At 43.2% G+C, this 24944-nt stretch overlaps 2 protein-coding genes across 2 annotated transcripts in view; one reads left to right on the top strand and one right to left on the bottom strand.

Moving 5' to 3' along the window:
* The window catches only part of LOC105675855 (CREB-regulated transcription coactivator), an 89838-nt gene that overhangs the window by 24214 nt on the left and 40680 nt on the right, over nt 1–24944 (top strand). Inside the window, exon 3 of the mRNA XM_067353336.1 lies at nt 13000–13142. The gene's annotated coding sequence lies outside the window, so the exon portion shown is untranslated. The remainder of the gene's footprint in view (nt 1–12999; nt 13143–24944) is intronic.
* Nucleotides 413–23616, bottom strand: Sdb (SAXO downstream of blistered). Its single transcript, XM_012373274.2, has 6 exons — nt 18765–23616; nt 13929–14203; nt 13444–13806; nt 10393–10742; nt 10051–10253; nt 413–9931 (listed from the first exon to the last, which is right to left on the bottom strand). Exons 1-6 carry the CDS (start codon nt 22833–22835, stop codon nt 1526–1528), a joined length of 13668 nt encoding a protein of 4555 aa, XP_012228697.2. The 5' UTR covers nt 22836–23616; the 3' UTR covers nt 413–1525.

Genomic DNA, 24944 nt, shown 5'->3' with positions numbered 1-24944 from the left:
TTTGTTATATCAGCGGTAGCCTATAAAGCTTCATCCATTCACATTATTTGCGAACAGCCTATGGCCATGCCAACAGCGTTGATAAAAGGATCCGATTGTCATTTTAATATACATATATACACTACTGTTACATTAGTGTTTAATATTTAGTAATTGTTTTCGCTCAAATTATTTATTATACAGAAAACTAAACTCTTTAAATGACTTAGATTCTAAAAGCGTAAACAGGTACAATCTTACTCTTACTAATTGCTTCTAACTAGATTTATCTGTAATTTTTTTATTAATCAATTATGCAATTAATTTCTGTAACAGTTATACATCGATATGTACGGAATATTTTCTTACAGCGTGCAACGCGGTATTAATAAAATAAATATAAAGGTAATAAATAAAACTCATACACAACAAATAATTACAAATCAATTTTATTTGATTAAAATAAATGTTCAACATAAAGTAAGCAAACCAACATCCAGCTACATTATGCGTTTATAAAGAGCATCAGAATCAACGAAAAGAAAAGAAAATATATCATAGAATTTTTATTTAATATAACACTGAGAATATATCTTTAGAGATATTCTGTGCTAGATATGCATGGTAATAAAATAAGCTGAAAAAAATAAAATATAAGCAAGAAATTGATTGCAATATAAAAACTTCATACTATGCAGTCAACGAAATAGAATAACTAACGTAATACGCATACTATATTTTAATTATCGGACGATACTAATGATTATTAGATTCGACCGTATCACGAGTTTAAGCTCTAGTTATTGCTTTGTATACACGTGTTTTAAGAAGAAAGAAATTCTTCTTAATCGTAATGGGCGGCTATCTGCTCATCCACAGATAAAAATTAGCGATAATCGATACATATATACGTATATATCGACTACATAATTATTTTTATGTGCAACTGCATCTTAAAAAGGTTTGTTGGTAATGATATATATATATAATTGTACATGTATATATGCATATATATATAAATGTACATATACAATATTAAAAATACATATGTATATGTATATGTATTTTAACAGTTGACATTTAATATTGCTGCAAGAGATATTTTTATCACGATAGATTATGTTTATCGCAACGATCTTGTATTATAAATCTCATTCGTTGATATTGTAATTTAAAAACGCCTATAATTTGCAATATTGTTTATGCCTAGAATAATTTTTCAACAGTTATAAAATTAACAAATTTTTCAACAGCGTGAGTTTATCACAGCCCGCATTATTCGGAAAATTCTTTTCAAATCATCAGTCATGGCAAAATCTGAGCTCTTGATAAATAAGATTTATTACACGTATTTTATATTTATAATGATTATCATTTACCGGATGGCGTTTGTATAACAGAATAGCTTTCTGAAAGCTATATCTAAAAATGAATTTTTACGTAAATTATTTTAACAAGCGAATCTTTGTTTTCAAAGTGTCTTAAAATCAAGCCAAATAAGCATAACTTCTGGAATATTTAGAAAGATATAAAACTTTGAGCCAATTTAACTCGACACAACAGGCATGTAAAATTTGTGTTTCTGCGTGTTCCTGGTGTGTTTGAAGGGCGCCTGTTTGGCTTCTAAGAGAGCGGCTGGACACGGTCCTTTGTGCCGAGGAACGTATTCTCTCTTGTACATGCTGGAAGTGACGGTACTGTTGTCACCCAAATTAATGTGGGACACGTTTGACTGCCTCTGAACTCTTTCTACTTTCTGTGTACTTTGAGAGAAATTGCCGTAGCTTTTTGCCTCGCTCTGCGAGTAAAACTTCCCCCCGACGGTAAGGTTGTCCTGTCGAACGATCCGTTGCGGACGTTCGTAACTGGAAGAGGCCCAAGGATTCACGTCTTTAGCACTGCGATGCAGGGAAGTGAGGCTTCGTCTGTCGCTGCTTTGACTCGAGTTACTGATGTACTGTCCGCTCTCGGCCAGATTGGAGATACTCTTGCGCTGATCCGCTGCCGTCGACGAGATCGTGTGAAGCGCTTCGGTGGAAGAAGTAGCGCCGCGTCGATGGAGCACCGCGTTGTTGACGTCGGTCGACGATGAGGATATTACGTTCTTGCGATGATGACTGACCCTCGCGCCCGAGTCCACCTGCGATCGTTCCACGGTCGCTTGCCCGTTAATCGTCTGCCGGAATTCCGGGCTTGTGTTGTATCGCGCTTGACTGGAGATCGTATGTTGCTCGTGCTGCCTCGTCATGGATCTCTGCGTTCGGCTTTCTACGTGCTGCGTGTTCACGTAATCGCGCTTGCTCATTTCCTGATGATGACGTTCGACGTTCTGCTGATGTTGCCTGTGATGCTCGCCGTGTGCGGCATCGATCGCATAACGAGATGTGTCCTCTCCGCGTACGATTTGTCCCCGATCATTCAAACCTTCTGTGATCGATCTGTCGTCGACGGTCCGACGTGTCTGTAGCACGTTCTGCGATCGCTGATGTTGCTCGCTCGAATGCGTTCTCTGATGCTGTTCATGATACTGATTGGACGCTAGAGAGGTCGTTTTTCGCAAATCCACGGGCTGCGGTCTGGACGGAGAGCCTTCGATTTGTTGAACGGTATGGCGATCGGTAACATGCTGCGTTTGTTGCTGATGAGTGGCGTGCTGAACGCCCGCGACTCTCTGATCGGATTGAGCGGAAGTCGTCGTGCGTTTTACGGTCGTAACGACGGTTCCGTCCTTCAGAGTTTGCGATTCCACAGTCTTCCTGCTGTCGGATTCTATCTGACTCATTTTCGTAGCGATGTCTTTTCCCGTGCGCTTCGTGTAGGTGTTGTAATTACGTTGATTTGTCGTGGTCATCGCGGTGGTATCGTCACCGAGCGTGATGGACGATTCCATGTGCCTTCGATTCGGCACAATTTTACCAGCGGGTTTTTGTTTAGAAGGCGTGTAAGTGTCTCTGTTTGTGGTTTTTGTTTCCATGACGCCGGTGCTAATTTTTAAATTGTCTTCGTGCGACTTAACGTCCGCGCGCTCGCCACGCACCACTGTGTAAGACGACTTGTGAGACGTCGTGCCTTCGAAATCGCCCGTCATCCTTAGATTATCCTCTCTCTTCACAACTTCTGCCCTCTCCGCTCTCTTGGGAATAAAATCTTCGCGCGGGCGTCCGATAAAATCACCTTCCAGTCTCAAATTATCGGCGTGACGAATCGGCGACCGTCGCTCGCCGGGACCGACTTTGCTCGGGCTTCTGCGTTCGAAATCGCCTTCCGGCTTCAGATTGTCCGGATGCTTTTTGATCGGCGCACGCTCGCCGATCACGTGCACGTAATCGTCCTTGCGACGTACGTCAATAAATTCGCCCTCTATCCTGAGATTATCCTCGTGTTTTTTAACGTCCACCTTCTCCACTCGCGTGATTTTTTTGTAATCGTCTCTTGAACGATGAACATCCATTTGTCCCTCCATACGCAAATGATCTTCATGCCGGCGTATTTCCACGCGTTCTCCATTGACATATTTATAATCGTCCTTTGAAGACACCTGCATTTCACCTTCAGGACGAAGATTGTCCTGCGGTTTCTTGACGGGCGAGCGATCTCCTCTCTTCGGTGTAAAATCATCTTTTGGCACCATGTAAAAGTCGCCCTCGGGATGCAGATTATCCTCGTGCTTGATCGGGCTTCGCCGTTCGGCCGGTCCCATCTTCTTCGGAGTACGTTTCGCGAATTCTCCTTCGGGACGCAGATTATCCTTCGGTCTTTTCACGTCCGCTCGATCGCCCTTCAGAGGCGTGTCTTTCTTCGGCCTACTAACGAATTCTCCTTCCAGATGAAGATTGTCGGGATGTTTAATGGGCGATCGCCGTTCAGCGGGTGAGTTGACGGGCGATTTCGTTGGTCTCTCGAACTCACCTTCGGGCTTCAAGTTGTCCTTGGGCTTTTTGACGGCCGCTCGGTCGCCCTTAATCGGCGCGGTTTCCTTCGGTCGTTGTACAAAGTCACCTTTTGGCTTCAGGTTATCGGCATGTTTGATGGGAGATCTTCGCTCTGCGGGACCGACAGGTGCTTTCTCCGGACGTTCAAAGTCACCCTCGGGATAAAGATTGTCCTCGCGTCTGATAATCTCGCTACGCTCGCCACGGGTAGCCCGATAATCGTCTCGTCGACGAATATCGATAAATTCACCTTCCATTTTTAGATTATCCTCGTGATGAACGATGTCCACGCGCTCACGCTTCGATGTGGTTACGTAGTCGTCTCGAGATCGGTAAACGTCTATGTCGCCCTCCATCTTCAAGTTGTCTCGATGCACCACAATGTCGGTTCTCTCACCTCTAGTCGGCTTATAATCGTCCTTTGGTTTTCCTACAAATTCTCCTTCCGGCTTCAAATTATCCTTGGGCTTCTTCTGGACCGGTCGGTCGGCGCGCTTAGGAGTAAAATCGTCTTTCGGTCTTCCAATGAATTCGCCTTCCGGATGCAAATTGTCTTCATGCCGAATGGGCGTACGCCGTTCTGCTGGTCCGATCGGCGACTTCTGCGGTCTCTCAAATTCACCCTCCGGTCGCAGATTATCTCTCGGTTTGGTAACGTCAGCCCTTTCGCCTTTGAGAGGAGTCTTTTCTTTCGGGTGTCGCTCGAATTCACCTTCCGGCCGCAAATTGTCAGGATGTTTTATAGGCGTTCGCTTCTCTGCCGGTCCGATTGGAGCTTTCGAGGGCCTTTCAAAGTCTCCTTCGGGCTTGAGATTATCCGTAGGTTTCTTCACATCTGCTCTTTCCCCTCTTTTCGGAGCTTCTTCCTTAGGCTTGCCTATGAAATCGCCTTCCAGCTTCAAGTTATCCGTGTGCTTAATCGGAGTTCTTTTTTCCGCTGGACCAATCGGTTTCTTTTCCGGTCTTTCGAAATCACCCTCAGGCCTAAGAGTATCCTTTGGTTTTTTGATATCAGCTCTGTCACCCTTCTTTGGCGCTTCTTCTTTCAGTCTAGAGACGAATTCGCCTTCTGGTTTCAAGTTATCGTGCGGTTTCTTTACAACTGGTTTCTCTGCGGGTCTAAATTCTTCAGGTTTCGGTCTCTCGAACTCACCTTCTGGTTTCAAATTATCCGCGTGTTTGATTGGAGAACGTCTCTCCGCTGGACTGCAGATTGGTTTCTTCTCTGGCCTTTCGAAATCGCCTTCTGGCCGTAGATTATCTTTCGGTTTTTTGACGTCAGCTCTCTCGCCTTTCTTGGGCGCTTCTTCTTTCGGACGCCGTACAAAATCGCCTTCTGGTTTTAAATTATCTTTCGGTTTTTTGATTTCAGGTTTCTCGGCTTTCTTGGGCAAATAATCATCCTTCGGGCGGATTTCGAACGGGCCTTCTGGTTTTAAATTGTCATGGTGTTTAACAATATCTACGCGCGCGCCTTTAACGACTTTGAAATCGTCTCGCGTTCTCGTATCGGTAAATTCGCCTTCCATACGCAAATTGTCTTGATACTTGGTAATTTCGGTTCTTTCGCGTATCAAAAAATCTGTATATTCGTCTCTTGATCTATACGTTTCTATATCTCCTTCCATGCGCAGATTATCCGTACGTTTAACGATGTCCATACGCTCTCCGCGTACCGGACGATAATCATCTTTCGGTCGACCTTCGAATGGACCTTCCGGTCTTAAATTATCTATTGGTTTTTTAACATCCGCACGATCTCCCTTGACAGGTGTAAAATCTTCTTTTGGTCTACCGATAAATTCTCCTTCAGGTTTGAGATTATCGGGATGTTTCACCGGGGTTCGTTTTTCAGCCGGGGAATATTTTTCTGAACGAGGTCTTTCGAAATCTCCTTCAGGTTTTAAATTGTCTATTGGTTTTTTAACTTCCGGTCTTTCTGCTGGACGATAATCATCCGGACGAGGTCGTTCGAATTCACCTTCTGGCTTGAGATTATCCAAATGTTTGACTGGCGTTCGTTTTTCAGCCGGAGAATATTTTCCAGGACGAGGTCTTTCAAACTCTCCTTCGGGTCTTAGATTGTCCATTGGTTTTTTAACTTCCGGCCTTTCTGCCGGGCGATAACCATCCGGAAGAGGTCGTTCGAATTCACCTTCTGGCTTGAGATTATCGGGATGTTTCACCGGAGTTCGTTTTTCAGCCGGAGAATATTTTTCTGGATGAGGTCTTTCGAAATCTCCTTCGGGTTTTAAATTGTCTGTCGGCTTCTTCACCTCCGGTCTTTCTGCTGGACGATAACCATCCGGACGAGGTCGTTCGAATTCACCTTCTGGCTTGAGATTATCCGGATGTTTGACCGGCGTCCGCTTTTCAGCCGGAGAATATTTTCCAGGACGAGGTCTTTCAAACTCTCCTTCGGGTTTTAGATTGTCTATTGGTTTCTTGACCTCCGGTCTTTCTGCCGGACGATAACCATCCGGACGAGGTCGTTCGAATTCACCTTCTGGCTTGAGATTATCGAGATGTTTCACTGGCGTTCGTTTTTCAGCCGGAGAATATTTTTCTGGGTGAGGTCTTTCGAAATCTCCTTCAGGCTTTAAATTATCTATCGGCTTCTTTACCTCCGGTCTTTCTGCTGGACGATAACCATCCGGACGAGGTCGTTCGAATTCACCTTCTGGCTTCAGATTATCCGGATGTTTGACCGGCGTTCGTTTTTCAGCCGGAGAATATTTTCCAGGACGAGGTCTTTCAAACTCTCCTTCGGGTTTTAGATTGTTTATTGGTTTCTTGACCTCCGGTCTTTCCGCCGAACGATAATCATCCTGACGGGGTCGTTCGAATTCACCTTCTGGCTTGAGATTATCGAGATGTTTCACTGGCGTTCGTTTTTCAGCCGGGGAATATTTTTCTGGACGAGGTCTTTCGAAGTCTCCTTCAGGCTTCAAATTATCTATCGGCTTCTTCATCTCTGGTCTTTCTGCTGGACGATAATCATCCGGACGAGGTCGTTCGAATTCACCTTCTGGCTTGAGATTGTCCGGATGTTTGACCGGCGTCCGTTTTTCAGCCGGAGAATATTTTCCAGGACGAGGTCTTTCAAATTCTCCTTCGGGTTTTAGGTTGTCCATTGGTTTTTTGACTTCCGGTCTTTCCGCCGGACGATAACCATCCTGACGGGGTCGTTCGAATTCACCTTCTGGCTTGAGATTATCGAGATGTTTCACTGGCGTTCGTTTTTCAGCTGGAGAATATTTTTCTGGGCGAGGTCTTTCGAAATCTCCTTCGGGTTTTAAATTATCTATCGGTTTCTTTACCTCCGGTCTTTCTGCTGGACGATAACCATCCGGACGAGGTCGTTCGAATTCACCTTCTGGCTTGAGATTATCGAGATGTTTCACTGGCGTTCGTTTTTCAGCTGGAGAATATTTTTCTGGGCGAGGTCTTTCGAAATCTCCTTCGGGTTTTAGATTGTCTATTGGTTTTTTGACTTCCGGTCTTTCCGCCGGACGATAACCATCCTGACGGGGTCGTTCGAATTCACCTTCTGGCTTTAGATTATCGAGATGTTTCATTGGCGTTCGTTTTTCAGCTGGAGAATATTTTTCTGGACGAGGTCTTTCAAAATCTCCTTCGGGTTTTAGATTGTCTATTGGTTTTTTGACTTCCGGTCTTTCCGCCGGACGATAACCATCCTGATGAGGTCGTTCGAATTCACCTTCTGGCTTTAGATTATCGAGATATTTCACCGGCGTTCGTTTTTCAGCCGGAGAATACTTTTCTGGGCGAGGTCTTTCGAAATCTCCTTCGGGTTTTAGATTGTCTATTGGTTTTTTGACTTCCGGTCTTTCCGCCGGACGATAACCATCCTGACGGGGTCGTTCGAATTCACCTTCTGGCTTTAGATTATCGAGATGTTTCATTGGCGTTCGTTTTTCAGCTGGAGAATATTTTTCTGGACGAGGTCTTTCAAAATCTCCTTCGGGTTTTAGATTGTCTATTGGTTTTTTGACTTCCGGTCTTTCCGCCGGACGATAACCATCCTGATGAGGTCGTTCGAATTCACCTTCTGGCTTTAGATTATCGAGATATTTCACCGGCGTTCGTTTTTCAGCCGGAGAATACTTTTCTGGGCGAGGTCTTTCGAAATCTCCTTCGGGTTTTAGATTGTCCATTGGTTTTTTGACCTCCGGTCTTTCCACCGGACGATAACCATCCTGACGGGGTCGTTTGAATTCACCTTCTGGCTTGAGGTTATCGGGGTGTTTCACCGGCGTTCGTTTTTCAGCCGGAGAATACTTTTCTGGACGAGGTCTTTCAAAGTCTCCTTCTGGACGTAAATTGTCTTCCGGGCGTTTAACTTCGGCACGTTCGCCTCTGGTTGGTTTGTAATCATCCTTAGGCCGTCCTTCAAAAGGTCCTTGTGGTCTCAGATTATCTTCAGGACGTTTAACATCAGCACGTTCACCTCTGGTTGGTTTATAATCATCCTTAGGACGTCCTTCGAAAGGTCCTTCCGGTCTTAAATTATCCTGTGGTTTTTTGACTTCCGGTCGTTCGACTCTTTTAGGCTTATAATCGTCCTTAGGACGGCCTTCGAACGGTCCTTCTGGTTTCAAATTATCTTCCGGCCTCTTGACATCAGCACGTTCTCCTCTAGTTGGTTTAAAATCATCCTTAGGTCTTCCTATAAAATCACCTTCCGGACGAAGATGATCACTGTGTTTAATAGGAGTTCTACGTTCGGCCGGCTTGAAAGGTTCAACTTCTCTGTCCGGAAACTCTCCGATTGGAAATAGATTATCAGGATGACGCACGATAGATGCTCTGTCGCCGGGTCCGTAAGGTATCGGCACGGGTCTTTCAAAATCACCTTCAGGATATAAATTATCCGCATGTCTAATCGGCATGCGTTTCTCACCAGGTGTATACTGATCTTTCGGACGATCTGTAAAATCACCTTCAGGCCGTAAGTTGTCCTTTGGTCGCTTCACTTCAGGGCGTTCTGCTGTCTTTGGAGTAAAGTCATCCTTGGGTCGGCCTTCGAACGGTCCTTCAGGACGTAAATTATCTTCTGGACGTTTGACATCAGCTCTCTCGCCTTTCGTTGGTCTGAAATCATCCTTAGGTCGGCCTTCGAATGGTCCTTCGGGATGTAAATTGTCTTCCGGACGTTTTACTTCAAAACGTTCGCCACGTTTAGGCTTATAATCATCTTTAGGACGCCCTTCAAACGGCCCTTCGGGTCTCAGATTATCTTGAGGACGTTTGACATCAGCCCTTTCACCTTTCGTTGGTCGGAAATCGTCCTTAGGACGCCCTTCAAAAGGTCCTTCAGGTCTTAAATTATCCTCTGGACGTTTGACATCAGCCCGCTCGCCTTTCGTTGGTCGGAAATCATCCTTAGGTCGGCCTTCGAACGGTCCTTCGGGACGTAAATTGTCTTCCGGCCGTTTTACCTTAGGACGTTCGGCACGCTTGGGTAAATAATCGTCCTTTGGACGGCCTTCGAAAGGACCTTCAGGTCGTAAGTTATCCTCTGGACGTTTGACATCAGCTCTCTCGCCTTTCGTTGGTCTGAAGTCATCCTTAGGTCGGCCTTCGAATGGTCCTTCAGGTCGCAAGTTATCTTCTGGGCGTTTAACATCCGCACGTTCTCCTCTAGTTGGTCTGTAATCATCCTTTGGCCGTCCTTCAAACGGTCCTTCCGGTCTTAAATTATCTTTAGGTTTTTTTGGTTCCAATCTTTGCGGCAATATAGGTGCAATATAATCATCTTTTGTGTGAGGCAATGCTTCGAAGGGTCCTTCGGGTCTTAGATTGTCAGCTCTTCTAATCACAGTGCTTCTATAATCTGTCTGATCAAAAGATCGAAATTCTTCTTGAGTGGTCGTAGTACTGTCAACGATATCCGTTTTGCTATAAAACCGATCGGTATCTTCGGGATATTTTGGTCGCCACTGAGGTTCACGCTCGATAACATGAGTCTGGAAGTCTTCCTTGATATGAGAGGTACCCTGTAATACAATATATAACAAAAAAATGAAAAACAGAAGCAGAAACTAGATATGTATAAAATATAATTGTAAATATATTGATTAAAGCAAAACCCAAAAGTTTGATTGTTAAATCTAACCGTGAATTCACCCTCTCCCACGGTGAGATTATCCGTTCGCTTAACGATCTCGGCGCGTTGGATACTGCGATGATCGATGTACTGCGACCGCGTCGTCGTTTCGTCAGTGAAATCACCCTCTATCTTCGTGTAAGTGTTGCGACGTATCGCGCTCGGTCGTTCGCCGGGAGTACCGGTGAACACCAGCTCGGTTGTTGTTGTAGCTGGAAAGTGAAAAAAAAATTATTCTTTATCTATATTACGTGTAGAAAAATATTTCGTTTAACGCACTTGAAAATCTCCGAAGATTTACAAATAAAATTTATATCATCTCACGAGCGAAATCAAACAAGCGAAACTTACTGTCGAAATCTCCTTCGAATTTCAAGTTATCTTGCGGCTTCGTGATCGGCGCTCGTTCGCCATACTTCGGAGCTTCCTGCCGAGGTCTGCCGACAAAATCACCCTCTGGTTTTAAATTGTCTTGCGGCTTTCGAACCGGTGCTCTCTCGCCCCTAGTAGCCACGTAATCGGTTCGTCTTTCCCCGATAAACTCGCCCTCCGTATGCAGATGATCCTCATGGTAGTATTTTGTTTGCTTTTCCACGCGTTTTTCGTCGTAGTCCTGACGGTAGGAAGTCACGGTATGCATCGGCTCTTCGTAAGGAATCTCGAAGTATTCTTGGGGCAAATTGTGCGGGCAACGATGGCGTCTGAAATATTACCGTATATTAGAATGCAGACTGAAAAAAGGCAAATAAAATGTCCAGAACATCTGTAATAATATTTCTTAGGATCGTATGAAAAATGTGTATGCTTTGCGAAGCATTTTCATATTTAACGAAAGACAGTTGCTTTTGAACAGTTTCATATTGCGAAATATTTAATATTAAATATGTCATCTACCTTTATTACATCGACAGTATATACATAACGTTAATAAAAGGAAAGGAAAGCGTTTGCGGAAAATTTTTGTGATCCGCTTTCGTGCTGGTTCGACTGAAAGAAGCGCATAATAAAGGCCTGGCGCATACAGAGATTTAAATATGACGCAAGAGGGTATCAATCCCTTTATAATGAGTACAAAGGTACGCGCCTCTGTCGTGTTTTTAAATGTCTCATTACACTCAGAACTGGTATTTGCAGCATTACCGCGCACGGTGGACATGGAAACGAAGAGTTCATTGTGTGATTTCATTGCAATCTACAGTAAAAAAGTTATACCAGATTTATGCGATTACGGTCCCAAAGGTAGTTATTGTCACGCAACCACTTGCGTTATTACAAACGTTATCCTTTTTTGACAAGACTCGTTAATTTCCAGATCGTACGATTAATTCGTTTAACATATAGCATTTTAAAATCTATCTTGATTATTATAATACCGTATTATATGTTATTATTTAAAGATAAGTATTCATAAATTGTAAGAATTACGACAAGCTGTATGAATCTCGTACGTTTCAACACAATTTAATTTAATTAACTTTGAATATTTATTATTATACAAGCTTGATTCATTCATGCGCACAATGTAGCATATTTACTAGCGTATTTACTAGTCAGATCGTCAACGTGCAACATACGTAATTAACGACGTGTGTTCTCACATAAAACGAGTCGCTATTAGCGTTCAGTTAATTAGATCTTTCTTTAGCCTGATTGCAAGAATACCGATTAAGTTCTTGTACAATGCGATCACATAAAAGTTTTATGCGATACTTTCGCCTATAATTTGACACACTTCGGTGAATATATTCAGGATTTTATACGAACAACATTCTTTTCGGCATTGATCGTATTAATTCACGAAATGCTTTCACCTTTTTCTTATTTTCAGAGACACACTCGTCTCGAGGGCAATACTTTACATTTCGAAGTATGTCTGACACCGGTCGGTTACCGTAAATGGCGAGAAAAAAAGGAACGATGTATTCTTGCCAATATTTTATGCAAAGCAAGTCAACTTGTGTTTGGAGATTTCACATTCTATTTTTGTACAACTACATCGAATAGTATCGGAATTCAATCGTTGTCAATTGTTCCCATTCTTTTTCTCCAACATTAAATATTGAAATGCAATTTTGTAAAAGTTGGACTTGGTCAAAGACGCGGTCAAATATCGTCATGTATTTTTAACGGATAGAATCGTGTTACATGACACATCATGAACATCCTTTTGAAGCCACGTTGAGCCAAAGGAGAGAAGTTAGATCAGAGATCTCAAAGTTAAGCAGACTTACGTAGAAATTTCCAACAACTAATCGCTGGCAAGCAGACGAACCGCAATTACTTCTTGAAGCGCGCGGCCACGACACGACTAATTTCCCACGAACTTACATTTCTCGCTCGCGAATCTATCTGCGCTGCAAGCCCGTAGATCAAGATTTTCAATTTAATAAGGCGTTAAATTTATACTGCGTATATGCAGAGTCTCTGAGAAATATCATCATTGCTAAAGATTATAAACAAGAATGAAGATTGAGCTAGGATTTTTGTTTAAACATCGAAGAAAATCTTTTTCACATTTCTCGTGTAAAAGAAAACTTGAAAGAAATTAATGTATTAAACGAAGCTTCGTTTAAGAAGTTTCAATGCTGCAACACATTAAACTTGTTATAATCAGCCGCTCTCCTTGGAGGAAGCAATGAATATCCTTCAAAGATGATGTGTCCAATGCAATTACCGAAGCTGTACTGTAAATTCGTACGCTTCGTCATCGTCATACAAAGCTACGTAGGTTGGAAAGTTCGAATAAGGAAGGATCGTGCGGTGACTTGCTATCGCTCAGGAACAACTTACCATAAAAGGATCTGTCTTGTGTCCTACTTTTGTACAATATGCATATAAATATATACATATATATATATATATATATATATATATATATTAATAATAATAGGAATAATATCTTTTGATATCAAAATTGCAATGTATTAAAAAAATAATAAGTAATTTATCTTGTTTTAGGACGACGTTAAAGCTGCACAATAGATGTGCATAACGAACTCAGCTCGGCTTCGGATGGATCATTGCTATGAGTTTAATAGACTAGGAAAGATGACCTTGAAGACAATCTCCCGCTTCTCTCGTCAATTTGCTTCTCGACTCCGGTAAGTTTTGTATTCTGATCTCGTTAATGATGTTTAGAAGTAGGTCAACCATGTACATCTCTGCAGCGAACGTGCAGATAAATCAAATCAAATTATAGTTGTGCTTGAACTACAGTTGTTAATTATAGCCCAATATTTCCGCAATTTTGCAACATTAAAATTATGACGCGGAAATAATTTGGAGCGGAAAAGTCTTAATTTTTACTTAATAACAATTATATGACATAAATTTGATAATTGTACTGATTTTCTCTACACATATATATAGAAAAGAAATAATCGATCATAAATGATGACTTACCCGCAAGTACACAGCTCGCAAATGCATTGTTCCTTCAAGGGAATTTTTGATATTATGTCAGGTATCGTCACTCGATCAGGATGAACGTCTTCATCGAGAGAATCTGGAGATTGATCTCCTCGTTTCGGCTTGTCGTCTCGCTCAGGTCTCTTCGGTTTTTCAGGCTTCTCTGTAGTCCGACTAGGTTTACCTGCCGTTGGTCTTTGTTCAGTGGGTCTTGTGGTTCCACTAGGTCCTTCATCGGGTTTTTTAGGTGCTACGGATTTCTCCTCAGGTCGGCTCGGTTTGCCGGCCGCTGGTTTTTTAATCGATGTAGTATAATCTCGAAGTTTTTCAGGCGACTTCGGCCGACTTTCGTAAGGTCTGCGAGACATTACAAATGCATTATTTTTGTCAATAGTGTTTCTTAATTTTTTTTTCTTACTTTTTGAATATATTTTGAGGAAATTGTTAAAAATTAAAAAATATTTTAATTTCTTATTCACCTGCCATGTTCCGCCGGTCGTTGAGGACTCCCCTCATGTGGTCGGCTAGGTTTTCCAGCGGCGGGAATCGGTTTCGGTCGATCGTCCTCCCTGAGTCCAGGTATTCCACGAGGATAACCGGGCCGTTCTGGCGACGGTTTCCTCGTGGAACTTGCTGGAGATCGAGGTGCTGAGACAGTGACGGTATCGAATCGAGTATCGTCGACATCCCACGCTACCATGCTAGTCAGCTGCTCTTTGCCGATAAATTCTTTCGTTGACTCGGTGACATCTCTCTGAAAAGTGCGTCACTAGTTATTTAACTGCGCGGTAAATCAATTCGTACTAAAGATTCCTCTAACCAGAAAATAAAATTCTTTATAACGACAAGACTATACAAATATTTCTTTTTTTTTCAATATTAAATTACATGAAAAATTTTTTATTTTAAATTAGTTTTTGAAGAATTAAACAAGATTTCTTTTCATTTACGTTATTTTTATGTTATCTTTATATCAGAATTTAATAAGAAATATTATGTTTATTAAAAAAAAAATGTGACATTTTTCCTCAATATAGTTGAGTTAGCATCTGAGAATATAAAGCAGGACGATTACCCGATCAATATTTTACGGTCAACAAACGCAAAGATTATTGTTCTGCTAATGATCGCTAATAAGGCTTACATGCAAAGTGCAAATTATTTAATTATTACATAGATTGTAATGCTGAGTATTATCACGTGCCTACAAATTATTAATATTTAAAATTACAGCGTTTTTTATACTTCATTCTTTTCATATGAATAATATAAGTGCACGTAGCAGGTGTAGCGAACTGTCAGCAGGCGTCGAGAAACATTAATGATTAATTTGTGCAGTCGTTGCTATAACTTTTGTCACTTGCAACTTTTGTCACTTGCAAACTTTTATTTTGTTCGTAATGATTGCAGGCTTTATAGCAGCATTACGCTGACTCACCTAACGTGTCAATGTCGTATAAATTATTTAAAAAAATAAAGATTCGATTAGCAAGTTAATCGCTTGCAGTAAACGCCTTGATAGCACATTACCAGATACCTAGACGCTCGTAATAACAACGTAAATGCGACTTCGTTTCACCACAGACACTCATTACGAGTTTCAAACGTGCTGCATAATGAGCGCCGTGCGGACATGAGCGGGATTAGGAACGCCCGTCCGTACTGCTTAGTTCGACGGAATGCAGGTAACACGAGATCGGTGCATATATGGCTTTTATGCGCACACTTACGGCGTATCGTGTGACATGCTTACCGAACCGTCGAGTTAGTTCTACAATTTGGTTTTAGCTTCAGCGGCATTATTGTTATTTAAACATAAGCAAATTGTAGACGATGCATCGACGTAAGTAATTTATGCAAAGAAATTTTTTTCTTTAAGAATATGCTTGTGTGAAGATTAATAAAAATTTTTATCTACTTGTATATTAAAATGTAGGGAATGTTAGCATCCTTTTGCTAACAATTTTTAATTTTTCTACCGATTGAATTGTTATATGAAATTTAACGTTACGTTGTGCCATTATGGATTCGCTTAAAAATTTCGTACATCTATTCTCAGTTTGTTAGAGCTGCTCATTATACTCATAAGCACGCACGCTCTCCAACTTACAATTAGCGCAGTAATTCGATAACGAAGCAAATAACGTTTGCCGATATTATTAGTCAAATCCTTTGCTCCGTTTTTAACACTCGAACGTAATTTACGCAAAACACGTCAGATAAAGTTTTGGCATTTAATTAGCAGTTTGCTAGTTTGAGCCTTTAAGCTGATTGCCCTTCTTTGGCGATATCGAAAGTTGCTTATAATGAAGCTCATTTACATAATTTGGGCTCCGCGAGTTCTTGCAAAGAGCATCATTGTATCTATGTAAAAATTTTGCATATGCAAAAATTTTCTTCTCTCTCTCTCTCTCTCTCTCTTTGCAAGTATTGCACGGTAACTATAGATTTAATAGAATTTCCATCTAAAACAACTTTGTCGGTTACGTTCGTTCCACGGATTCGCCATTTCTCGCGCGGATTTTTTAACACAATTAGTCACGTGCGGTATATTTTACATCCCATGTACTACTGAATCGACTTCCCAAAATTACGTTCACAAAATATTCCTTTTTCAATAAAAGTTAAGTGCTTCTGTATTTAACTGGAAGGTACACAAAAGCGCTCGGTTGGTGAAAAACTTTTACCTGGTCAGTTTATCAAATTTCAAAGCCTCGAGATCGACGAGGGCTCGAGTAACGACGGGTTAATAAAATATCACGTTTATCGATGTCGTGATACGTCGACGAGACATCGCTCGCGCCTGCATCGTCATAAAATAACAATACCGATTCGTTGAGAAAACGCGATCACGCGTGCTACGTCATATATATCGTGTTTCGATGCAAGTAGGGCATACTTCCAATACCTGTTTGTATTGAACAATCAAAAACAATGTGGGCGTCCGCGTAACGCAGTGAAACGAGATAAATCGCTCCGAATAGCGATAAAGATTGTAATCACAAATACATTCCGCAGAGTACCTTTGAAGAAAATAAGATTTCTCACAAATCTTGCTTTTTTTCGAAATAACAAGAAGTATCTGTTAAATAAAAAAACGCATATATTTATTCATGAAGCGATGGATTAGGTAATAGTTACGGAAAACGTCACAAATAGTGCAAGCGCGAACTTAGTAAAGCATTTTATCGATCATCTCGAGACCTTGGAGTGAAGTCACGGCTGTGAAAATTGGAACAAACTACTTAAACTATCCCTGTAATGCGGAATCAATTACAAATGTCTATTTTTAATTTGTCGGACATGTGTAAATGAACCTATTGCACATGGTCTGCATTATTCACAGATATTTTTGAACGTAGCATTGAATATTCTGACTATGACGTTGAATGACATGAACTCCGGATTTCAAAGTGTCGATCTCGATATTTGCGAGATACTACGCGAACGTAGGACGAAGTTTCTCAGATTGTCCCGCGCATCTCTCCAACTAGTATCTGCATTGAATCTTTAATAAGCAACGTGTATATTAAATTTTCACAAGACAGAGAATATAAAATTTCAAAAACTTATCTAACAACAAAAGATGGAATGCAGCAGAGAGAAATTAGAAGATTTTTTTTTATAAAAAATTATAGTATGGAAAAGGCACGAAAGAAAAAATTGACTGAATATTTCTACGGAAAGCTCTAAATCGTAATGATCTAGAAAGATTAATGTTCTGACATTGCTGCAGCAATAAAGTTCATCCGTGGCATTTATCTTTACGTTCGATATCGACCTACATTCCTATAAAAACATATAACACTCAGCCGAAGCGACGTCATAGTGTGTAAAACTCGCAGATAGCGCGACTTTGTATTTACTGATTACGAGACATCAATATTAAGCTCTATAGCATATCAGTGCATTCAGCACACACGCAATGAACGATTGTAAAACGACGATACAACTGCGTATCTATCGTATTTGTTATTTTATTTAATGTTATCGGTCGTTACTATCGATGTCGTAAGTGATGATAAGTGAAGTCAATGTACATCGTGTCGCGCTTATCAGTATAGCATCTCAACTAAGATTTCCATGGCACTTAAACGAGGCGACCGCGATAAGCGAGGCGGAACACGCGTGAAATTCAATTGGTCGTACATTAAGCGGGTTACATTGGACGGTGACATCACTGCCGAATTTGCTCGTATCGAATATGCGATTATTGTCACTTTGCATACACTCGATTGAGCCTGACTGCCAGGTAATTACACTTGCGTGCCCGCGGCACACGCCAGATATGATTTCGAGTATTCTTATTTCTGCATATGCACAGGAATTCTCCGTAATAACTTTTTTCCGTAAACATTCTTTTTCAATAAACAACAGTACATAATTGAATCAGTTTGATACCTTTTCTTTGACATTATTTAATGCGAACGATTAGAACATAACATATAGAATTTTATCTGATTAAAATAGTGACGTAGATTTTATTTAATTGGAATTACAAAACAATCGCGTTAATATAATTGCGATTTTCCGACTTTCAAATCGCTTCTGGAAATACAAAGTTCACCTTTTAATCGATAGCAAAAGGTTATCATGCCGATTTCTTGCGTCAGCAATGATAGTGTTGACAGGAAATGTCGTTATAAATTTCTGAATTCCACATGCGATAGCGTATTGACGGTGTAAGGCGATTATAATATAACAATTCAGGCACGATATGTGCGATCGAGCGAAACCATTCCTCGTGTGTGAAATATCGATTTTCGTTCGAGGCTTTGCAGCAGCTCGATGAAACGGTTCAGCGGTGCAGAAATTCTGATCAGGAATGCTGTTCGTTTTAGACGCAGACGGTTAACAAAATGAGTTCCCCTTTTTCTTTCGTACTTAACCCTTCCTTCTGCGAATGAATCGCTGTATTACGTCAGATTTATTTCCAACGGCGCTACACATACGCGCGCACGAACTCACAACCTTCACTCGGTTTGGAAGTGAAAGTATCTTTCGAGTCTCTTCCGCAAGGACCGAGAGCTCGAAGTGTCTCGATAAGATTTATACATCTGCCTGTTGCCCGACATCTGGTCATTGTCAGCTATCAAAAAACTACATATTTCGATGAAGAAGGATGTAAATTTTTCATATCTTTATATTTTCAAGAATAAATATAAGAAGCAGATAACAGATATTGTTTTAATATTGTTTTAAAAATAAAGAACTGTTTTAATATTTTTCTGAAAAACTAGATAAGTTTTAAGTAACACAGTTTCCGGCTGTAAATAGGCAATAAAAAAATATTCCAATGTTTTACGATTACTCACCACATCCTTGCGCGTGTCTGTAGTAAATTCAGCGATGACACGTTCGTCCGTAACGTTACGTACATCTTGCACGGAGGTAAAACTCGAAGACTGATCGATTACGTAAGAGGATTTCTGAACTGCCTGAGATGTACGCGTAATATCCGCGGCATCTTCGACGTATCTAATTTCTGTGACATCCAGTCGCGGTGTTTTTCCATCGGTTGGTTTTCGGGAAATCGGAGTAGGTAGCTCTTTCTGATCTGCCGGTTTCTCGATCGGTTTTTGTACGTCTGTTGGTTTTCTCGGCTCGCCAGTCGGTTTCTCATCCGCTAGTTTCTTCTGCAAATCTTGCGGTTTCTCGTACACGAAAGATCCATCCCAGGTGGACGCGCCTGGCTTCAACGGCCGTTGTGTTCTGTCTATCGGGGTCCCTTGCGACTTCTCATCTTTAGGCTCTTTAGCATCTTCCGGGCGCTGTCGAGGCGACGGTTTAGGTTTCTCGTTGGAGGTTTGTCTCGGTTTCTCGTAATCAATCGCATGTATTTTATCCACCGTGTTGTCTTCAATGTAAATTTTCGATATATTTGAGGAATCGCGTGTCTTTGAATCAAAGATTCGCTCGACCGTGACAGAGCTCGTGGAATAATCGGTGAAACTCGTTACATCCTTCGATGTGTCCAGTATTATAATGGACGTTTTGTGATCGGTAATGTCACTCGGTTGCTCTTTAAGTGGACTTTGTTTGTCGGTAATTACAAATACATCTTTTGGTACCTTTCTATCTCCCGGTTTTGTCTCTTCTAGTTTTTCGTACACGAAAGATCCATCCCAGGTAGACGCGCCGGGTTTCGACGGCCGATGCGTTCTGTCCATCGGACTCTTTTGTGATTTTTCATCTCTCGGCTCCTTGACGTCATCTGGACGCTGTCGAGGCGATGGTTTAGGCTTATCGTCGGAAATCTGTCTCGCTTTCTCGTAATCGATTTTATCTTTTACGCTGCCTTCGATGAAAATTTTTGATATATTTGAGGAATCGTGTGTCTTCGAATCAGTGACAAATGCTCGTTCGATCGTGACAGAGCTTGTGGAATAATCGGTAGCGTTAGTTACGTCCTTTGATGAGTCTAATATCGTAACTGTTCTGTGATCAATGATGTCGGTCGGCTTTTCTTTGCTTGGACTTTGTTTATCCACTATTCCGGATGTGTCTTTCGGTATCTTTTTATCGCTTGGTTTCTCGTATACGAACGATCCATCCCACGTCGACGAGCCCGGTTTCGTCGGTCGATAGTTTCTGTCGTCCGCTCGGAGTTCTTTCTTTTCGGAACTTTTAACAGTGCTCTCTTTAGTGTCAGTGGCAGTGATTACGTCAGGCGTTCTTTTCACTGAACTGCGAGGACCTTCCTGAATAGTTACCGTTTTTTGCGTGGTTGCTGGCTGACCATCGCGAATGATGACAGTTTCAACGGAAGTCGTCGAGAAATCGACATTGGCGGAATCCGTGTAGCTCTCGTGCAGTTTTGATTGCTCCACAACGACAGAACTCTCCACGATCTCCGATGTGCTGGATACGTCTTGCGCGACATCCCGACGATCGATAGTGGTCTCGCTGACATGTTTTTTCGGCGAATCCACAGGTGCCTTCTTTCTGTCGACTGAACGAGGCTTATCCGGCAGCCTACCATCGGTGGATTCTCTGCTAAGTGGACGTTTCGTTTCCTGCGACTTTTCCCGCATGAAAGTTCCGTCCCACGTCGACGATCCAGGCTTCGTGCTTCGCACATCTCTAGATACTTTTTCGGGGCTTCTAGGACGCGGGGAGGGTCTCGTGTGACGTTCCGTCGTCGAGATTTTCTCTCGCGACGCACCCTCGTTGAATCTGATTGTCGTTTCGACCGGGCGTCCTTCATAAACGACCGTCTCGTAAATCGTGGATGCGAGACTGGCGTCTCTGACGTCTGAGAAGCTCTGTTGACTCGACGAGTGTTCGACGATGTAGGAGGTGCTCGTAACATCCGCTTCATTGATCGAATTATCTTCCGTAACGTCCCGAATATCGACGGCTTTCATCGCGCGTCTCTCCTCCGGTCTCCGGCGGCTGTCAGGCGTTCTCGGCTGCTCGTAAACGAAAGTGCCGTCCCAGGTGGATTGGCCAGGCTTGTAACAACGTGAAGTTACGTCTCGTCTCTCGGGACTTGCAGCACTGCGGCGTGTGGTTCTCTCCTCGGGACCGTCTTCCTCCAAGATCGCATCAGATACAGACGTGATCTTTTCAACGTTCTTCTTGTCGCCGGAGATCGCGTATTCGACGATATACGAAGTGGAGACCGACTCCGTGATGTTGGAAACGTTTTGCTTCTCGGTCACATCCTCAACGTCCACGGAATCGTGACGTTTTTCCGTTCGTCGCACAACGGTGGCGTCCGACGAACGTGTTTTCGCATCGTCTTGCGTTTTTTCGTAAACGAACTCGCCGTTCCACGTGGAATCGCCGGGTCTGCCGACTCTTCGGTGAGATGGGCTGGACACGCGAGCAGCAGGATGTTCCTCCTTGCCCGATGGCGCGCCGTCGATATGGATCGAACTCTCTCTGCTGACGTCACGTCGTTCTTCGGAGATGAATGCGATACTGTCCGTGGCACCTTTTACGACGCGCACAGTCTCGGAAGACTCTTTCGCGTACGTGCCATCCGTGCTCTTTTCTTTCAAATCTCTTCTCTGAGTCGTTTCTACAACGTTGTCGCCGCGACCATGATGGAACACGCCGGCGTCGGAGTCGTTACGCCGTCGTGGTTGCGTCGTTTTCTCCACGACGAAACTTCCGTCCCACGTCGAATCGCCGGGTTTCGAGCGACGAACCGATCCTTTCGACCGGTCCGTCGCGTCCGTCGTGGCGATTTTCTCGGACACGGCATCGCGGAGACGAGTCGTCGCGGATAATTGACTCTCGTCGACGATCTTGGAGTCGTGAATCACGGTCGAACTCGAAGATACGGTCTGATCGGTAACCGACACTTTCTCGGCGGACGAAGCCTCTCGAGTAACTTTAACGTTCGTCTCGCCGTCCCGCGTGTCGCCATGAATTTTCGGAGTCGCAGATGCGGTTTTGTCGACGGCGTTCTTGCTCTTGGAAGTGGCGGGCTTCTCGTAGACAAACGTGCCGTCCCACGTGGACTGGCCAGGCTTGTTGCAGCGAGTCGATATCTCGACGTTCGATTTCTCCGCTTTCGAATCACTGCGCGCGCTTTTACCGCCGCTCTTCTTCGTGTCATCGGCATTCTTAATGGCAGTCACGTCGGAAGGTGTGACCGTGCGCTCGCTGTCAACCTCCCGACTCGACGTAGACGTCGTCCTGCCATTGTCATCGACTTTTTCACCTGTCTCGCGAATTCTCGTCGTACTCGACACCGTTTGGCCGTCCTTCGTTATCGCCTCACTCTGCTCGCTGCTCATGCGAGTACTTTCGGTCGACGACCTTGACGACGTCTGAATCGCAGGAGCGTGTTCTCCGTTCGCGGTGTCGTGAGAGAGAAGGACGATGGATCGATGTTTGCCGTGATCCTTGACTGACGAACTCTCGATCACGGTGCTCGAAGAGATCGACTGTTGAACCGTCGACTGGGATTCGCTCTGACTCTGTATCTCCACAGACTGGCTGACCCGTTCAGACGTTTCTCCTTGAAGAACGTGACTCTCCGACAGAGACTTTGCGTGATCGTGTGGAATCTCGCGTGTCGTCTTTATTTGCTTCATTGATTGCGTCTGCTCTCCGGCTATAAAATCTTGCGAACTTTGACCAGTTTCACGGCTGGACGAGCTTTGCTGTACGGTTTGCGGAGGGGTCTCGATAACTTTGATGATGTTACCTTTAGAATCCATGATGACCTCGCGACTGGTGCTCGTGATCTCCACCGTGCTGCTTCTGGATTCGCTCTCAGACATCTGCCTTGATTCCTCGACGACACTGGTCGAAGACACGACTTCGACCGTCTCCGCGCTCGACGATGCCGATGTCGTGGCCACCTCGTGGCGCTGCGCGGTTCCCTTATTTTTCATTTTCGACACCGTGCCCTTCTTGTGAATAGTCATCGCGATGCGTTTCCGGTCGCGCCCACAGCCTGATTATTCGATAACAATTTTCACACAAGCGCGGAAGACTCGTGATCGTCGTGCAAATACAATAAAATCGGATAAATTGCAAACACACACATACACACTAATGATTTTGCAATTTCTCAATCACTGCAGTTTCACTACTGATAAATCGTCTCTCACATTCTAGACGTGGAAAGCTTTAATTTATCGTTGGAACGATCGACGCGCAACTGTTTATCATCGTCTTAACTACTTTACACCGCGCGCGCACCCGCGCCGCTCCTCAGGAGAACTGAAGATCCGCTGTGACCGGCCTCGTTTACAAACTCGTTTCTTCTGTACGCACGTCGGAATTCGCTCGTGCCGCTTGCGTACGCGAGCCTCGTGTGTGCTACTCGTGCCGCGACGCGTAAAAACTCCGAAAACTCTCTCCCTCCTCTCGATCGCTAATGCCCAAATTCGAATAGTTTCACTTGAGAGATATGAACGATGCTCTCGGTTCGGTATCGCGAGTCGATGTGGCGATGACTCGCTGCCGTTCGTCTAGGTGACCGCACGAGTTCTCCGCCGTTCCTCTCCGTTCCTCTCTCCCTGTCACTGACACTGACATACACCAAGCATGGAGCTTTTATGCCTGGAGAACACCGGCATCCCTACTTTCCGCGCCGCGCCACAGAAACTCTGCACGCTCGCTCGTACGTGGCCCGTTCGGCGTGGGACGCTGCCACCCATCCTCGTGTGGCTGACTCGCCGCGTGGGACGTATTCCCGTATTGTGTTCAACTAGCGAGTGCGCGCGTGTGGCTTCACCCGGTGCGCGAATAAACGCGTAGACGTCCCGCCGGCTCCCCGGCCAGGTGGATCGCTTTTGCATAGGTGCACGCTCACGCAGTAGCGATGCGCGTTACAGATTACAGTCTGTCCTTCTTCCTCCTGCAGCTTATCTGCGATTCCTTTTCGTCACGTGCATATTTGCGATACGTATGTCGCGAATGCGTCAATGTCAAATTCTAATAAGCTGAGCCGGCGCTCGCATTCCACACGCTCGTACACGATACCGAAGATAGCGGAAAATATTTGTCAGAGTCGTGTTAATCGAAACTTAAGGAGGAATTTAATCTTTAGTATTTACGAATCACATTTCGTATTCATGAATTATGCTATACAATAAAATAATATTAAAATTTTGCGTTAATACAATTCAATATAATCGTCAAGTTAAACGTTACATTAAATTAGTAGATACAGATCTGCTTCGTGGACATGCGCGCATGCACACATTGATGTGCGTTACGTAACACACGCGTAAACGCAGGATGTAGTTTTTTTTTCTGTTCCATGTTAGTGTGCACCTGTTAATACCTCAACATTACACACAGATAAAGTTTCGAACTAAAACTTTCCCTATAGAATCAGCTGTGCAAAATAGATTTCGCGTATGCATGTTTAAATGAAATTTTTGCAAGAGCTTTCAATTCTTAATTTGTATTATTATACAAAATAAATTGTTACAATTATTAGTAACGCAACACATGACGTGTCTGAACCGCATCAATTTTGCGACAAAGCATCCAAAATGGCAAATGATCGATAAAGGATAAGGAGAAAGCCGTATGCTCATAAAGGTGTGGTATCCTACGCGCGAATCGAAAAAAGTTTCTTCCTTTGTACTTATTTCTATATAAGTTTACTGAATGATTCACACCTAGCAGCACGCGAAGTTTCTTCTTTCAACGTTTCGTAGTAAGAAAAATTGCGGACAGCGAGCGCCGCGGACGTGACAGAGAAATCAGTGGGGGCACCTTCACAGAACCGGTCCATCGTGATGTCGCAGTGTAAACCGAGCGATGACGTAGGCTGCGCAACTACGATGAAGATCGTGGCTGGCGTTTCCTCCCGTCACAATAGGACAAACAAAATAAATCGGAAAGCATGTTAAAATTTCATTACAGAGACAATTTTCATCATTGTTTCCGTTAGCTAAAACTGATTGTACGCAAGCGGAAGAAAGACGCGCGTTTAAAACAATGCCTAGATAATAATGAGACAACACACACGTACGTTTTAATGACACTGATCACTGCATTGTACGTGTACATTGCTT

This window comes from Linepithema humile, chromosome 1, assembly GCF_040581485.1.
Source record: "Linepithema humile isolate Giens D197 chromosome 1, Lhum_UNIL_v1.0, whole genome shotgun sequence".
In the NCBI taxonomy this organism is placed as follows: domain Eukaryota; kingdom Metazoa; phylum Arthropoda; class Insecta; order Hymenoptera; family Formicidae; genus Linepithema; species Linepithema humile.
This window is presented reverse-complemented; position numbering and strand designations above follow the sequence as displayed.

Bases quoted from the DNA above. Each gene is read 5' to 3' on its own strand.
- Sdb (XM_012373274.2), bottom strand. From the start codon at position 22,835: ATGACTATTCACAAGAAGGGCACGGTGTCGAAAATGAAAAATAAGGGA. The intron at 14,204-18,764 runs GTGAGTAATCGT...CGCACTTTTCAG, and splicing joins CAGACACGCGCAAGGATGTG to AGAGATGTCACCGAGTCAAC. The intron at 10,254-10,392 runs GTAAGTTTCGCT...TTCACTTTCCAG, and splicing joins ATTCGAAGGAGATTTCGACA to CTACAACAACAACCGAGCTG.